Here is an 18,048-nt window from a genome sequence, read left to right as displayed (position 1 = left end):
TATATATATATTTTTTTAAAAATAATAAAACTAGACTAGACAAGGGCAATAATTTATACATATTTATAAATAAATGTATCAATTTTCATTTTATGCAAAAAAGTTTATGTACATCCATAATAAAGTGGGTGTAGCAAGCAAAATCATGCAAGTCTAAAATAATAACTAATAATTCATAAGTGATGACATAGGTGAATTTGCAGATATTATATATGTCAAAATATTAAATAAAAATAATAATTGAGCTCATCAATCTCATCCTTAGCTCTAAATTTCATCATGTGCTGTTAACATCTTCAACTTCTGCATATAACAAAGCAAAGCAATATCTTATTATATCACCATGTTGGTTACCTGGTTGGTTACCAATACTAATATGTTATTATGGCATATTTTGTGTTGCACCACCAAATCTTTATTCTATTTCTAGAAGTTTTATGAAGAAGGACCATCTTAGTGATTAAATAATATTTACTATACCCTTTTTTTATTAATTTTTATCACATGGAGAATATCAATATTCAGAGAATTAATTATCAAAGAAAGAAAAGAGAAAAAGTATACCATAATAAATTCTAAAGGATCATCAAGACTTGTAGAGCCTAGGACAACTTCTCTTTTCAGCTTACTTGTAAGCTTATGGCAAACCCTTAGCTGAGAATGAATAACAAAACACTTCATTAGGATGGTTGGCAAAATAGACATATTTTTTACGTCATTTTGAAAAATAACATTTTTTTCTACCCCATAAATAATAATAAAAAAAATTGTTGAAAAATGAATCAAAATTTTCTTGTACCTCTGATCTAGTAGCTCCACCAATCATGAATACAAAAATTCGTTGCCCCATCTTCTTGGAATCACTATATAAAAGAATCAAGATAGTGAATAATAGGTTTGGCTATAATATGATTCAAAGGATAAAACAAAAAACAGAATATAAAGAGAAAGAACTAAACTTTGAATACTTGTCATGAAAGGACTGACATCGAGCCCATGTTGGTGTACGTTTTGATCTCACTAAATTAGCAGCTGGGGTTTGATGATGTATTGGTGGTGAAGTTGGACTTGGTTTATTCAACCATGGATAATCTATTTCTGAGAGTTCACCTTTGTTAAGTTTTTCAATAAGTTCCTGATAAAAAAGGAAGAGTCTTTAGCCTAGTTGTATACATGGCATTTTTCAAAATAGATCTTTTCTAAATGTCATTTTTGTAAACTTGCATTCTTTAATCTTCCCAAAATACTCGAAACCATACCATACCCGAAATGTTACTTTGCAAAAAATTATCAAAAGAATGTCAACTAGACGTACCTCTATAATGGGATAGAAGCGCGAGAATCGCCATGTTTTTTCTTCTTCACCTTCGCGATCTTTTCGAGCTGCTCGATTCTTCTGAATCATTTTGAGTTAGTTATGTCAGTTGGGTACAAGACTTGGAGAACAAAGAGAGAAAGTATTCAACTATACAAAGACTTATCAATCGACCTTGTCATAGGTCAGAGAAAAAGGACTTGTTGGGCTTTGTTTTGAATGTGATGATGATCCCACAAGAAACCTCAAATTAGTCACAGCACTCCAATCTTGGGGTGGTAACTGTGCCAACTGAACAGAACAGAAATATATTAGTAAGGAAAAAGATCAGGTAAAAATCAAAAAGAAAAAGAAAAAGTTGGTAATATTGAAAACAACTAAACAAACCTTCATCAACCTCACACCCTTATCACCCTCAAATTTTTCAGGGTATATTGCTGCAAGAATCATCAACAAGCGCAGCTTGTTCTCCCTTGTGCACCCAACAAAACCAGTAATGTCCTACATTTAGTGAATCAATGTGTACACTATTAGTGGTTTGATTTTGAATCATAACATTATTTTGACCAAATAGTTTGGTTTCTTACATATTTCTTGGTCAAATATTTTAATACATCTTTCAATCCAGCCTCTCCAAAAACAAGATTCTGCTCTAGCTGCCCTAGCTCTTTAAGCCCAAGGTCCCTGATACTTCTGTCAATTTTCCCTGCAATCTGTAAAAAAAAAAAAGAAACCTTAAGGAAATGAACACCAAGCTATTTGTTATGGTCTTAAACATGACATAGTACCTCTATATGAAGAGAAAGCTTGTCAATTTCTTTGCTATATTGTGGCAATGTTTGAGCCATATTTTTCATGTCCCATGTGGATAGTTCCTCATGATTTCTACACACCAATTGATATTTGATGTGAGACAACATACAAATTAGACGAGTATAAGAGTGTCCCACATCGAATAGATAGAATCTATAGATCTTAAAACGAGCATTAAGTTTCACTAATCGTACACTACCTCGAACCAAGTTGGATCTGTGCGGCCTTGTTCTTTGATATGAAACCGGTCATTTTCTCATGCAACCTTTCACCAACCTGTGAAGTCATTATGATCAAAATTTCGCCATGAGTTTCATGCTGCGAAAAATCACTGAACTCGGAAGGAATTTAATTTCGAGATTTAAAAAAGTATTAGCACCAGATACATACTTCTGCAATGTGTGCATGGCGAAGCTCGAGCCAAACATGATCATGATCATCTAAAATAACTTCCTTCTCCTCAGTAGGACAGTCATTTTCGCTAGAAACCTGACATATTGTACCTTCAACTTAATCAGGGCGTGTTACAGATAATTATGCAAAGATTACACAATCTGTAAAACTCGAAGAGAAAGCAAAAGGCAAAGAGATAGATGAAGATAGAAATAGAGGAGCTAAGTATATTGCAAAAAAAGAGCAAAATGTTATCTTACCATAAAATAATTAGCCAAGCCTTATAAAAGGCAAAAGTTAATAAAATAACATAAAAGACTAAAATAACCTTAAGATAATAACTCTAATGGTCACAACTTCCCATGTTGCAAAATTTTCAACTAACAAAACTAACCTCTTTCACATATTTGTTTCCTTCCAAGTTTAGTAAATCATGGCACATTGCATCATATGTCCATTCATGTATTATAGGAGCAATCTGAAAATTTAAAAACACAAGTGACATAGGAGGTAACATAAACCAGAATGAAAATCAACTAATTATAGTGCATTTGGCAGAATTTTTTGTAAATGTTATTTTGCAAAATTGTCTTCTTTTGATAATTTTTTTACAAAGTAGCATTCTCAATAGACTCGAATACTCGACACCCTATTGGGAAGACTACTCTGCAAAAAATTATGAAAAGATAACTACTTTGCAAAGCGACATTTAAAAGAAGAAAAAAAAACTATTTTCACCAATGGCTCTTAAATTATTATAACTATATCAGTAGAAACATGTAAAAACCTGGTCTAAAGATCTGTCAAGGATTAGCAATTGGCATGTTTCTGTTTGTGGGAATTTATCAGGAATTGTTTTCTTGTATTTCATAAGACAGTCCAACACACCAGCAGCAAGTTTCGCAGGTATTAAATCGCGAAAACTCGTAGTTGTAGTTGCATCAAGAGACTTTGCAGCTCGGTAGCGCACACAAGGAAATTCCTAAACATATGAACATGAAAAACACTTGATTAATTATCAAGCATGATATAATGATACAATTACAAAACAAGATTCTATGTCTAATTTTGGTATCTCGATTTATGTTTAACCAAAAATATTTGTCTTGTATTCAATAGTTAGACATGAATTGCAATACCAAAATCAGACAGAGAATCTTGGTTCTATAATTACCCTCAAAGAAGCGAAAACTGTGGCGATTCGAGTGGCTATGACATTCAGACATGTTGTCCCTTCATTCGTTTCTTTATCATCTCCTCCATAGAGTTCCTCTAAGGACCTCTCATTGTTGGTAACAAAACCCTTTTGAGAAAAAGTAAGAAATAAATGAAGACAGTAAAACATTTTTGGAAATTTCTATAATAGGATTTATATCATGGCATACCTGGCTGTCTATAGGAATGTACTCCAAGTTCATCTAGTTTCACCATATGAATCTCTATCAATTATTTTTGAAAAAAAAAAGTTGAAAAGGTAAGATAATTTTGTACTCTAAAAAACAGGTCTTTTTTTTTTTACCTCTCTTATTGCACCAATGCGGCTGTATAAGACAGGTTTATCCTTGGAAATGATTCTTGAAACATATTCTTTTGGAACAGGTGAACTAAAAAAGACAAATGCCCTTTACAAAAACAAAGGTCAAAAAGGTCAAAACACCATTGGAATAATGAGATTTAAGCTTATGAGAAATAATGTCTTCACATGTACTTACTTTCTGTACAAAGGTTCATATCCATCCATGTCTGATATGAGCAAGTTGACACTGCAGAGTATAATGTATGAGCATATTAAAGAAAATCAATTTGAATATAAATAAAGAAAGAGAAATATGCTTATAATGACAAGCGAATCGCTGAGACTTGACATTTGAAGTAGGAGACAATGACTAATTGAAGCTACAGCGCTCTTTGCCAAACATGACAATAAGAATTTGGTCCTGTAGATTCCATAATCGTCCATTTTCTCATTGACCAAAAAGTTAGAAGCATAGCTTACTAACTACCACCCCATTTTCCAGCCTCCCAATTGCGAAAGGTCATTGGAAACCACCCTGCAACTACCAAGATCCCATCTGCTTCGACTCGAGACATGGAACTCCTAGTGGAACCCTAGCAAGATCTCGACGTGTGCAACAATCTACACGCCATGATTACAATAGAACTGAAGTTCTCATACATTGGAAAGATAAACCTTCATTTTTTAAGACTCATGGGAAAGATTTGAGGTGATGAACACACAATATCCTCATTTCAACATTGAGAACAAGGTTCCTAATACACAACACTTAGTCTAGAAAAAATAAATAAAACTAAATAAACAAGTATTCTCCACTTGACCTATATTTGTCTCTCATTGCCTCAAAGTTCTGTTCATAATTTCCTATGAAGATTTCAGGTTCTCTTATGTTTGGGATTGTTTTTTTTTTATTATCTGTAAATCCCAAATGTACCATTGGCACGGTTTGATTTCAGAGTACATAAACCATTAATAATTAGTCTAGTATTTAGATTGGAAAACAAAAAACAAAAGAAAGTAGTTTACTTTTTTTCGGTTGGTTGGATGAAGTAGATTGCATCTGAGGATGTGAATGAGCTCCTTCTTTTGTAAAGATGTTCCAATACTGAAAACAAATATATATAACAAGTTCTTGATGTCACCAAACATGAAATGTAAACAATAGTATTATAATGTTTGTCTATTTATATATATATAGTGACTACAACGCATACGCAAGTGAATGGCAATATATATTGTATTTATTCATAAAATGTTACAAAATTTCAAGAAATTCTAAATAATTTACGAAGCCAAAAACAGGTTGATACTGTCAAATTTTATAAGCACACACAAAAACTAGGCACGCGTGCAACATCTAGTTTAAACTCGGTTTTCGGTATCATAATTTATTCAGAATTCCTTAAAAATTTATAGAATGTTCTAGATATCTATAATGTACACCATCATATAAAAAAATTTGAATTATATTTATTCAGGTGACGAAAATAGCAAAAGTAGATGCATTGTAGTCGCACTTGTGTATTATCTGCCACTTACATAAGCCTTCTTGATCAACCTCGCTCACCTTGTACGAGCGAGACAGTATTTTCACAGTGAGATCATCTGTGATCAGTATCTGTATTGAAGCAAATAGAATACATTAAAAGACTCAAAATTTGATTTCACATAATTATTATATCATCTTATATATACATATACGTACCCTCTGTTCCCATGAAGATTTTCTTGACTTAGTGTCTGATCTAAGAATTTCATGCAACAGCCCTAAGAATCATTATATCACGAAATTGGATATAAATCAGTCAAACATATATATCATCATATATATATATATAGATAACAACAAGATTATATATGTATTTCAAGCATATAGATACTTCTTACGATTAAGAGTGATTTGCTTGAAATTCTTATGGTATTCCTCATTAGAATGAGATGATGTTACAGAAGGCATAATAGTTGTTTAGGGAAAAATAAATCTATGGGAAAGAGTGGTGAAGAAAACAAAAAATCAGTGAAAAGTAGTTGTGTGTTGTGTTTTATTTTTTTCAAAAAATATTATTAAAGTTTTCTTATTTAGTTTAAATTTAAATTTGAAATATGTGTTATAAATATCTATCCTATCAAATTTAATTTGTTTATAAATTTGAACACTATCTACCAATAAAAAAAATTATAAGCATAAATTTTTATTCTTATTTACTTCAAATGTAATCATAACTTATAATAATGGCAATGTGGGACTATCAACTCAATATTGGTTATATAGAAATAAATATATTTTAGTTTGATGATTACACGTGTCCCTTTATAGACTTATAGTTATAACTCTAATGGTTATTTAATTTATATACAACTCGAGACTTGTTTACTGATATGTAACTGAAGTTTTTTCAAATTTATTTAGAGAAATTATAGGAAATGACCCCAAAAAAATAACACCAAGAAAATAATGTCTTCATTTTTAAAATTGTAGATAATTTATATTGGTTAATTTATATAGAACTCCAGACTTGTTTACTGAAATGGAACTGAAGTTTTTTCAAATTTATTTATTTAGAGAAATTATAGGGAATGACCCAAAAAAATACCACCAAGAAGTTAATGCTTTTATTTTTTAAATTGTAGATAAATTACCATTTTACAATTACCTAAATTGCAATTTTCTATAATTTTATTTATTTATTTAAGAGCGTATGACTTTAATATATTGGTATATGTATATTAGTTTTGTTTAATTATTTTTTATTTTAAATTTATATTAATTTTCTAATTTTTTTTATGGGTTGTTGGTATATTATTTTCCAACTAGTGTATATATTTTTTATGGTATGGTATATTTTCTTTTTTATGATATTTAGTTTCTATCTTATTATAGATAATGGTAGAGTAGTTGTGTTTTATTTTTTTCAACAAATATTATTAAAGTTTTCTTATTTAGTTTAAATTTAAATTTTAAATTTGGGTTATAAATATCTATCCTATCAAATTTAATTTGTTTATCCATTAATATAAACACTTTCTACCAATATAAAAAATTATAAGCATAAATTTTTATTCTTATTTACTTGAAATGTAATCATAACTTATAATAACGGCAATGTGGGATTATCAATATAGATCTGAATCAATAACGGCAATGTGGGATTATCAATATAGATCTGAATCCTCATAAATTACTAGTTTTAATTTTAATTTTTTCAATAATATCTTAAACTTAGATAAATAAATATATTTTAGTTTGATGATTACACGTGTCCCTTTATAGACTTATAGTTACAACACTAATTGTTAATGAAATAGAGTTTTTCAAAAATAAAAATAAAAGAAATATTTTTCAATTTATATAGAACTCGAGACTTGTTTACTGATATGGAACTGAAGTTTTTTCAAATTTATTTAATAATTTATTTTATGTTATAATTATTGTCCACCAATAATCATATTCAACCATTAGCCTATAAATTTTCAAACTTCATCTCAACTCATGGTTTAAAAAAATCATTTTTTTGTATATAGTGGAGAATTTAACTCATGTCCTATTTTTACACACACACCTATCTACCTGAGTTAGCCTCAAATATCAAAAAAATTGTTTTGATGGGCAACATCATTTGTCAGCAGCAAGGGTGTTAGAAATTGTAAGTTTATAATAATAAAGGAAAAATACTATTTTGACTCCGGTGTCTTTTCAAGCTACGTGATTGAATTCTATGTTTTGTTAAATGATAATTTAGACAATTTATTTTGCAAAATAGATCAAAATGTTACTCTAGACTTGATTTTGTTCAAAATATTTTCAATTATAAGATTGAGAATATTCTCGTTAGAGATGCGATAGGTTCAAAGAAGCAAAGAAGGTAATCGATGGACTGAGAAATAAATATTTATTTGAAAATATTTTGACAAAAATCAGGTTTAGAGTACTATTTTGATCTATTTTGTAAAACACAAAATCTGAATTGTTATTTAACAAAACAACCGACCATACATTTAGAAAAAATACAGGAGTCAAACTAGTATTTTTCCTAATAATAATAATTCAATGTTACGCACCTTAGAGTTGCCCAACACATGATTTTCTTCTCATGGTTGATTGTTAATGTTGGCCTAGAAACATTATTTTCATCAACTCTCACCCTTTTTTATTTACTAGATAATTTTATTTATAGAATTTATTAATTATTTATATTAATGTTATATAAATTTTGAAATAAATATCATATTTTAATTAAATAATTTATTTATTTTTGTTTATGTTTATGTTTGTTCTAGTTTTTGTATTTGGGAGTAACAACAAGATATTATATATTATATGTTTAATGTAATATTAAATATTATATATGGATTTTAAATTTAATTTTATTGCTAGTTTGTTAAAAAAAAAATTGTTGCTAATTCACAGTATATTATATTATATGTTTAATATGATATTATTAAATTAAGTTTAATTAAATTTTATTTAAGTTATAAAAAGTATAATTTTATTATTTTTAAATAATTATCATTGTAAAATATCTCACAAATATTATATTTTAATTTGTTTAATTATTTATTATTTTAAAATAATTATCATGGTAAAATATTTCAAAAATATCATATTTTAATTTGTTTAATTATTTATTATTTTTAAATAATTATCATTGTAAAATATCTCAAAAATATCACATTTTAATTTTTTTAATCATTTATTTTATTTAAGTTTAAGTGTTTAGAAACTACAGTTAAATATAAAAATATATTCTGTTAAATATAAGAATATTCCGTTAAAATTAACTTTGAAAAAATAAAAAACCGTTAAAATAAAAAAATTTCGTTATCTACACACTTATTATATAGAAGAGATTAGATCAAATATATTTTACTTCTCTTCTTAACACATTAATAATTAATAAGTAAGAAGAAAGATATTATTTTTTTTTTTAAAATAGATGAATGATAATGTCTTATTTTTATTGTCGATTTTAACTCTAATAATTTTTGTTTATGTGCCATTAAATTGCTCCTAGTGGTAAATGGTAATACATGTTTGTTTGTTTTTTTTTTTTGAAAATGAAAAACTTAAAAATAAATGGGATGATTAAAAAAAAAAGAGATATTTTATGAGTTTTGAATTCTAATACAATTTATTCGGATTATTGATTTTAAATAGAGTTGAAACACAGAATATTTTTTTAAATTTCCTAACAAGTCTAACAAATCTTAAAGAATAAGAGTTACTTATTTGACCGATTTAAAATAAAATATCTAAAAACAATACAACTAAATTAAAAATATAAATTCACGCGAAGTCCTAAAGCAATATTTGACAATATACTTATCCTCATACAAAAGAGATTTAAGTTAAAAAGAAAGAGAAGAGAATATAAATAGAAGTACTAACACTTTTTTTTAAAGGTTAATAATTGACATGTGCATATTTTCAAATGGTGATCTTAGAAAGAGTGTATATTATTAATGAATAATTTTAGGGATCATTTACACTATATTTGGTATAAAGGAAAGAAATTAAAAGCGATAGAAAAATTTGGAAACAAAAAAATGTGAAGGAAGGAAAAGAAACTACTTTTCAACTATCTTGTTTGGTGAAGAAGAAAAGAAAACATCTGATCAAAAAAAGAAAGAAAACTTTCTTACATAAAAATTAGTAATTTTTTATATTTTTAATTTTAAAAATATCAAATAAACATTAATGTAAGATTGATTTTTTCATCAACTTTTACAATCGTGCATTAAAACATAGTGTTAAAAATTATGTCGAATATAACACATATTAATTTTTTGTACCAAATATAACATAATATTTACATATGATATCTCTCTCATTGGAGATAGTCTAATGGGTAGCTGAATTTGCAGATGTTATATATGTCAAAATAATAATATTATTATTAATTGAGCTCATCAACCTCATTCTTGGGTCATCTTCTAGCTCTAGATTTCATCATGTGCTCTCAACATTTTCAACTTCTGCATATAGTAAAACAAAGCAATATCATATCATCATCATTTATATTGTTGGTTACCAATACTAATATTTTAGTAAGATTTACATGTGGCACCATATTTTGCATCTTATTTACAAAAATATCGTAACTCATTTAATTTTCACAAATACTATTTTTTGTTTACCGATTTTTCCAGATTTTGGTTGAATTTTGTTTTCACGTTTACCGATTTCTCTCTTTCTCTCTCTTCTTCTTAACTTCAAAAATATTTTTCAGCCACACCGCTAGTCGATTGGGCTAAAGAGTAGCACCATTGCGACATACTCTACAAAGTGGTTATTTTGATATGTGGGAAGACCATAATTAAAACCAACCTTTTTCTTTTTATATTTTGTTAACAAAAAAGCGACTAAATTGTATATTAAGATGTCTACAAATAAGTTTAGAGATGACCAAAAGGTATTTGAAATAATATGATCTAAAAATAAAATAAAAACTATATAAATAAAATGCTCTATCAGTTTGTGATAGTATCGTAAGCAACCAAAATATAACTTTTTATAATCCAGAAAAAAAATTAAAAAAATTAGAAAGTGGGATTTCCCAATTTTTTTTTCAAAAATCCAGTATATTATGTTGACGTGGCACAATATGTGTGTAAATAAATTGTTTTAAGGTATTTTTGACATAAATTTGTATTTTTAAAGTATTTGTATAAATTTCCCAAATTTTATGTGGGAGTGGTTATACTAAGGAGGGGGAGTAGGATCGATGGGGAGTTTAGGTAGGATCGAGATTATGATGGGTGAAGAGTATAGTAGCTTTCCTTTACACTTTGTTTGGTTGGAGGGAGAAAAGGGTGGATGGAGAAGAGGGAGGGAGATGAGAGGAGATTATAAATGTTATTGTTTGGTAAGAGGGATTGACGAGATGAGAGGATAGTAAATCCTCTTTAACCTCCCATTTGGAATGGAAGGATTCATACTCTCCCTCATAATTTGTTTAAAATTACAATTATAACCTCTGAAGATATTATTAAAAAATAATTATAATGCTAAAAAAATAATTTCATAAATATACACTTATCTATCCTTCCACTACTCCATCCCTCATACCAAACAAACACCATAAAAGAATTATCACTCTCTTCTCCATCCATCAAAGCAAAGCAATATCTTATTATATCACCATGTTGGTTACCATTACTAATATTTTATTATGGCATATTTTATGTTGCACCACCAAATCTTTATTCTAGTTCTAGTAGATTTATGCAGAAGGACCATCTTAGTGATGAAATTATATTTAATCTACCTTTTTTTATTCATTTTTATCACATGGAAGATATCAATATTCAGAGAATTAATTATCAAAGAAAGAAAAGAGAAAAAGTACCATTATAAATTCTAAAGGATCATCAAGACTTGTAGAGCCTAGGACAACTTCTCTTTTTAGCTTACTTGTAAGCTTATGGCAAACCCTAAGCTGAGAATGAATAACAAAACACTTCATTAGCAGTGAGATCAAAATTTGACCATTAGTACAAGGATAGTTGGCAATATAGACATTTTTTATGTCATTTTGAAAAATAGCATTTTTTTTTTGCAAAATAATCTTTCTGATACACTTGACATAAGTCTATTTTTACCTTACACTTACCCCATATATAATAATAATAATAATTGTTGAAAAATAAATCAAAATTTTCTTTTACCTCTGATCTAGTAGCTCCACCAACAATGAATACAAAAATTCGTTGCCCCATCTTCTTGGAATCGCTATATAAAAGAATCAAGATTGTGAATAATAGGGTTTTCCATAATATGATTCAAAGGATAAAACAAAAAACAGAATATAAAGAGAAAGAACTAAACTTTGAATATTTGTCATGAAAGGGCTGACATCGAGCCCATGTTGGAGTACGTTTTGATCTCACTAAATTAGCAGCTGGGGTTTGATGATGTTTTGGTGGTGAAGTTGGACTTGGTTTACTCAACAATGGATAATCTATTTCTGAAAGTTCACCTTTGCTAAGTTTTTCAATAAGTTCCTGAAAAAAAGGAAGAGACTTTAGCCTAGTTGTATACATGGCATTTTGCAAAATAGATCTTTTTTAACTGTCAATTTTGTAAAATTACATACTTTTGATAATTGTCCCGACGTACTTGAAACCATATCAGAAATGTTACTCTGAAAAGAATTGTCAAAAGAATGTCAACTAGGTGTACCTCTATAATGGGATAGAAACGTGACAATTGCCATGTTTTTTCTTCTTCACCTTCGCGATCTTTTCGAGTTGCATGATTCTTCTGTATCAAATTTTGAGTTAGTTATGTCAGTTAGGTATAAGATTTTAAGAACAATAAGAGAAATTATTCAACTATACAAAAACTTATCAATCAACCTTCTCAAAGGTCAGAGAAAAAGGACTTGTTGGGCTTTGTTTTGAATGTGATGATGATCCCTCAAGAAGCCTCAGATTATTCACAGCACTCCAATCTTGGAGTGGTAGCTGTGCCAACTGAACAGGACGATATTAGTAAGGAATAAGATAAGATAGAAATCAAAAAGAAAAAGAAAAAGTTGGTAATATTGAAAACAACTAAACAAACCTTCATCAACCTCAAACCCTTATCACCCTCAAATTTTTCAGGGTATATTGCTGCAAGAATCATCAATAAGCGCAGCTTGTTCTCCCTTGTGCACCCAACAAAACCAGTAGTGTCCTACATTTAGTGAATCAGTGTGTACACTATTAGTGGTTTGATTTTGACTATTCATAACATTATTTTGACCTTATAGTTTGGTTTCTTACATCTTTTTTGGTCAAATATTTTAATACATCTTTCAATCCAGCCTCTCCAAAAACAAGGTTCTGCTCTAGCTGTCCTAGCTCTTTAAGCCCAAGGTCCCTGATACTTCTGTCAATTTTCCCTGCAATCTGGAAAAAACAAAAAATGAAACCTTGGGGAAATGAACACCAAGCTATTTGTTATGGTCTTGAACATTATATAGTACCTCTATATGAAGGGTAAGCTTGTCAATTTCTTTGCTATATTGTGGCAATGTTTGAACCATATTTTGCATGTCCCATGTAGATAGTTCTTCATGATTTCTACAAACCAATTGATCTTTGATGTGAGACAACATACAAATTAGACAAACTAGAAACACTCACGCATATAAGAGCTTTCTACATTGAATAGATTTGAGGATATCGGCTGCTCCAGTTATTGTCAATTGATTCTGAAATAGAATCTAATCTATAGATCTTAAAATGGTATCAAAGTTTAGTTTCTTAAATGAGCATCCGGTTTCACTAATTGTACACTACCTTGAACCAAGTTGGATCTGTGCAGCCTTGTTCTTTGATATGAAATTGGTCATTTGCTCATGCAACCTTTCACCAACCTGCGAAGTCATTAAGATCGAACTACTAAGAGTTTATGCTGCCAAAAATCACTGAACTTGGAGGGAATTTAGTTTCAAATGTTAAAAAAGTATCAGCACCAGATACATACTTCTGCAATGTGTGCATGACGAAGCTCTAGCCAAACATGATCATATTCATCCAAAAGAACTTCTTTCTCCTCAGTAGGACAGTCAGTTTTACTAGAAACCTGACATATTGTTCCTTTAATGTGTGTATCACAACTTCCCAAGTTGCAAAATTTTCAACTAACAAAACTAACCTCTTTCACATATTTGTTTCCTTCCAAATTTAGTAAATCATGGCACATTGCATCATATGTCCATTCATGTATTATAGGAGCAATCTGAAAATTAAAAAAACAAGTAATATATGAGGTAACAGAAAGCAGAATGTAAATCAATTAATTATAGTGTGTTTGGTAGAATTTTTGTTAATGTTATTTTGTAAAATTGTCTTCTTTTTTTATAATTTTTCTTACAAAACAGCATTCTCAATAGACTCAAATACTTGACACCCTGTTGGGAAGGCTACTTTGCAAAGTGACATTTAAAAAAAAAAAAAAAAAACTATTTTCACCAATTGCTCTTAAATTATTATAACTATATCAGCAGAAACATGTAAAAACCTGGTCTAAAGATCTGTCAAGGATTAGCAATTGGCATGTTTCTGTTTGTGGGAATTTATCAGGAATTGTTTTCTTATATTCCATAAGACAGTCCAGCACACCAGCAGCAAGTTTTGCAGGCACTAAATCGCGAAAACTCCTAGTTGCAGTTGCATCAAGAGACTTTGCAGCTCGGTAGCGCACACAAGGAAATTCCTAAACAAAGAAAAATGAACATGATTAAAAAAAAGTTGTCACTTGATTAAATATCAAGCATGATATAATCATACAATTATGAATCAAGATTCTTTGTCTAATTTTGGTCTCTCAGTTCATGTTTAACCAATCAATGTATGCATATCATTTAAAATATTTAAATAAAATTAATAAACTTGAAAAACCAAGTTGATAATTACTAATGTTAAATAATTTGTTTTGTATTCATTAGTTTGCCATAAATTACAATGCCAAAATCAGACAAAAATCTTGATACTAAAATTACCCTTAAAGAAGCGAAAACTGTGGCAATTCGAGTAGCTATGACATTCAGACATGTTGTCCCTTCATCTGTTTCTTCATCATCTCCTCCATAGAGTTCCTCTAAGGACTTCTCATTGTTGGTAAGAAAACCCTTTTGAGAAAAAGTAAGAAATTAATGAAGACAGTAAAAAAAGAATAATTATTTTTGAGAAAAAGTAAGAAATTAATGAAGACAGAAATTAATGGCATACCTGGCTGTCTATGGGAACGTACTCCAAATTCATCTAGTTTCACCATATGAATCTCTTAGTTATTTTTGAAAAAAAAAAGTTGAAAAGGTAAGATAATTTTGTACTCTAGAAAATAGGACTTTTTTTTACCTCTCTTATTGCACCAATGCGGCTGTATAAGGCAGGTTTATCCTTGGAAATGATTCTTGAAACATATTCTTTTGGAATAGGTGAACTAAAAAAGACAAATGCCCTTTACAAAAACAAAGGTCAAAAAGGTCAAAACACCATTGGAATAATAAGATTTAAGATTATGAGATATAATTTCTTCACATATACCTACTTTCTGTACAAAGGTTCATATCCATCCATGTCTGATATGAGCAAGTTGACACTGCAGATTATAAAGTACGAGCATATAAAAGAAAATTAAATGGATCAATTATATAAATATATATACAAGTAAAGAAAGAGAAATATGTTTATAATGGACAATAATAAGGGAGAGGAGACAGACAAAACTTAAAAGGTCTACTGCTCATAAAGAGTGAAAAACAGAAATTCACTCCATTAATCATCAATTTTGTTGTTTGAAAATCAAGCAGCGGATTTTCTCACTAGAAGAGGCCGGGAGAGTCATAATAATACTTTTACTGAATTTAATTTGTTGCCTCATAATTTTTCATGTCTCCCAATTGCGCAAGATCATTGGAAGCCATCCTAGTGGAACCCCAATACACACCATGATTATAATGGAACCGAAGTTCTCATAAATTGGAAAGATCAACCGTCATTTAAAGATTCATGGAAAATACTTATTTCAACCTCGAGGACACAACACTTATTTAAGAAGAAATAAATAAAACTAAACTTGTGGTTGATTCTCTAATTCTAAGCTATTATTCTATTATGATAGTTAGTAGCTGATCCTTAAGTCTATTATGTTAGTGTATCTGTAAATCCCAAATGTCCATTAGCACGGTTTGATTTCAGTGTGCATAATCATCCATGAAGTATCGAAAAACATATTTCTCAACAAGTATTTAGATTGGAGAACAAAAAACAAAAGAAAAGTATTTTACTTTTTTTCAATTGGTTGGATGAAGTAGATTGCATCCAAGGATGTGAATGAGCTCCTTCTCTTGTAAAGATGTTCTACCAAAACTGAAAACAAATATACGTATATATATACAATCAGTTCTTACTGTCACCAAAGATCGAATGTAAACAATAGTATTATAATGTGTGTATTATATATATATACATATAAATTATGTTACATATGTGTGTGTTATCTGCCACTTACATATGCCTTCTTGATAAACCTCGCTCACCTTGTATGAGTGAGACAGTATTTTCACAGTGAGATCATCTGTGATTAGTATCTGCATTGAATTAAATAGAATACATTAGAAGACTCAAAATTTAATTTGATTTGATATAATAATGCTTTTAAGAATGTAAAACATACCAAAAATCTTCATGATTAAAATCAAAGATAGTTCATTGACATAGAAATTATATATTGGTATACCTTCTGTTCCCATGATTTTCTTGACTTGGTGTCTGTTCTTAGAATTTCATGCAACAGCCCTAACAATTATTATATCACCGAGTTGGATATAAATCAGTGAAACATATAATCATAACATATATAAGAACAACATTATATACATATATATTATTACGGTCAAGGGTGATTTGCTTGAAATTCTTATGGTAGCCGCCATGGGACTGAGATGATGTTACAGAGGCCATAATAGTTGTTTGAAAAGAAAAAATCTGTAACAGAGAGTGAAAGAAATAAAAAAAAAATCAGTAAAATGTAGTTTTTTTCTATTTAGATTTTAAATATGTGTTACAACTATCTATTAGTCCCTGAGCTTTTGTTTTGGAGCAACAATGGTTGAATTTGCTAAATTGGGTTCAGTAGCAAAGAAGACAGAACAGACAAAAAGAAAGATAACGATTACCTCAGCGACTAGTCCAGTATGGGTGCTGCATCCATTTTTAGAAAGAAACCCAGTGGAGCATTTTAGTGAACAGATCATGAACTAAAAATCCAAGCTCAATAAAAGTCATAGTTACAGAGTACTTACTGACTAGAGATAGAGATTCCAATGGTGCAGTAAAACTAGGACGAAGATCAAACCCATATATACATGTACATATACATATATATATATATATATGACTGAAGAATCTTAAGGATCAGTGGGCGCACAGGTACCCACTGAATTTTCTTAGAAAAAATTACCATCTTAACTATACATGCATGGGCAATAGATTTTTCTATTAATTGGGAAACTACATGGAAATGTCCAAGCCAATTATCTCAAACAATGAGAATGAGCAATGAACAAACACTAAGAAACAAGTAATTGAAAAGTAACAATATCGTGCCCAAGTTTGCCAAGTTATGGTCAAAGGCTTCAACTTGATACACAATTAATAGTCTGTCTGCAAGTGGTTTGGGTCGAGGAAAGCACCCAAAGCTAGTGTTGTCTTCACTTCAGTGTAAAGTAAGTTTTTTCCTTCTTTTTTTTTATTTTTTTCAATTTTGTTTGTTTTGATTTTCACCCATGCTTGTATTTAGATTTTTATATTCATTTTTTTGTAAAAAAAATTATATCTTGTCAACTGAATTCAATTAGTGGTAATTAGACAGTAAATATATAATTAGTGGTAATTGAAGGACTGAATTACACTCTTAGTTCCCAGTGAGAATTAGATTTGGTATAATTACTAAGTACTATTAAGTCAAATCTTCTCAATGAGGTGACCCTTAATATTTGAATTTTATATATTTATATTTTATAAATATTATAAATTGTTAATTAAAAAAGGGGAGGGGGGGCTCTTACGAAGTGCAAGTATTAATGGATAATTTTAGGGACCAGCCATGCGTTTCATTTTCAAATCCTCAATTTTGACATTTTTTAATTTGAGGCAATAGACACTTACTTCTCCCTCCTACCAAAAAAATATATATAGATAACTATATTTTATACCATAGAGAACAAAATAATACAAGGAAATCCCACAAGTCATATTTCTTCCTATTTTCTTTACCAAAAGGTTCCTTAGAAAAATTACCCAAACACCCATCAACATTAATTTAAATAAAAAAAAAAATGGGCAACATCAGCTAATATCAATTCCCAAAAAACAAATTCTATGGATTAAAAAGGGCCCATAACCACTCATAACAAGACTGAGATGGGACACTTACATAAACAACCAAAAACTATATTCACAGATCACCTCATTGAAGACACTGATGCCCATAGTGCAGCAGAAGATGCATAATCAG

General features: G+C 29.4%; 2 protein-coding genes across 8 annotated transcripts; both read right to left on the bottom strand.

Annotated features, from left to right (window-relative positions):
• Positions 1–267: 267 nt before the first annotated feature.
• On the bottom strand, positions 268–5,994 carry LOC133782025 (SNARE-interacting protein KEULE-like). The gene is made up of 21 exons (XM_062221170.1): positions 5,925–5,994; positions 5,743–5,804; positions 5,577–5,655; positions 5,064–5,142; positions 4,234–4,284; positions 4,041–4,143; positions 3,907–3,939; positions 3,696–3,824; positions 3,309–3,503; positions 2,916–2,999; positions 2,519–2,617; positions 2,328–2,404; positions 2,104–2,200; positions 1,903–2,028; positions 1,703–1,816; positions 1,490–1,606; positions 1,316–1,396; positions 960–1,135; positions 800–863; positions 565–654; positions 268–303 (listed from the first exon to the last, which is right to left on the bottom strand). Exons 1-21 carry the CDS (start codon positions 5,992–5,994, stop codon positions 268–270), a joined length of 1,962 nt encoding a protein of 653 aa, XP_062077154.1.
• A 3,690-nt stretch (positions 5,995–9,684) lies between these two features.
• Positions 9,685–17,908, bottom strand: LOC133812857 (SNARE-interacting protein KEULE-like). 7 transcript variants are annotated; one of them, XM_062246678.1, is made up of 22 exons: positions 16,709–16,822; positions 16,424–16,517; positions 16,270–16,328; positions 16,042–16,120; positions 15,818–15,899; positions 15,079–15,129; positions 14,886–14,988; positions 14,757–14,789; positions 14,528–14,656; positions 14,047–14,241; positions 13,681–13,764; positions 13,510–13,608; positions 13,323–13,399; positions 13,007–13,103; positions 12,804–12,929; positions 12,601–12,714; positions 12,393–12,509; positions 12,217–12,297; positions 11,863–12,038; positions 11,703–11,766; positions 11,384–11,473; positions 9,685–10,010 (listed from the first exon to the last, which is right to left on the bottom strand). In XM_062246678.1, exons 1-22 carry the CDS (start codon positions 16,784–16,786, stop codon positions 9,975–9,977), a joined length of 2,064 nt encoding a protein of 687 aa, XP_062102662.1. In that variant the 5' UTR covers positions 16,787–16,822; the 3' UTR covers positions 9,685–9,974. The 7 variants fall into 7 exon arrangements, 6 of the variants coding, with proteins under 6 accessions (XP_062102662.1, XP_062102663.1, XP_062102667.1 ...); XM_062246679.1 differs by having other exon boundaries at positions 12,217–12,294; XM_062246683.1 differs by lacking the exons at positions 16,270–16,328; positions 16,424–16,517 and adding an exon at positions 16,835–17,908 and having other exon boundaries at positions 16,070–16,120; positions 16,709–16,733.
• Positions 17,909–18,048: the final 140 nt, after the last annotated feature.

The sequence above is a fragment of the Humulus lupulus genome, chromosome 1, assembly GCF_963169125.1.
Source record: "Humulus lupulus chromosome 1, drHumLupu1.1, whole genome shotgun sequence".
Lineage (NCBI taxonomy): Eukaryota > Viridiplantae > Streptophyta > Magnoliopsida > Rosales > Cannabaceae > Humulus > Humulus lupulus.
This window is presented reverse-complemented; position numbering and strand designations above follow the sequence as displayed.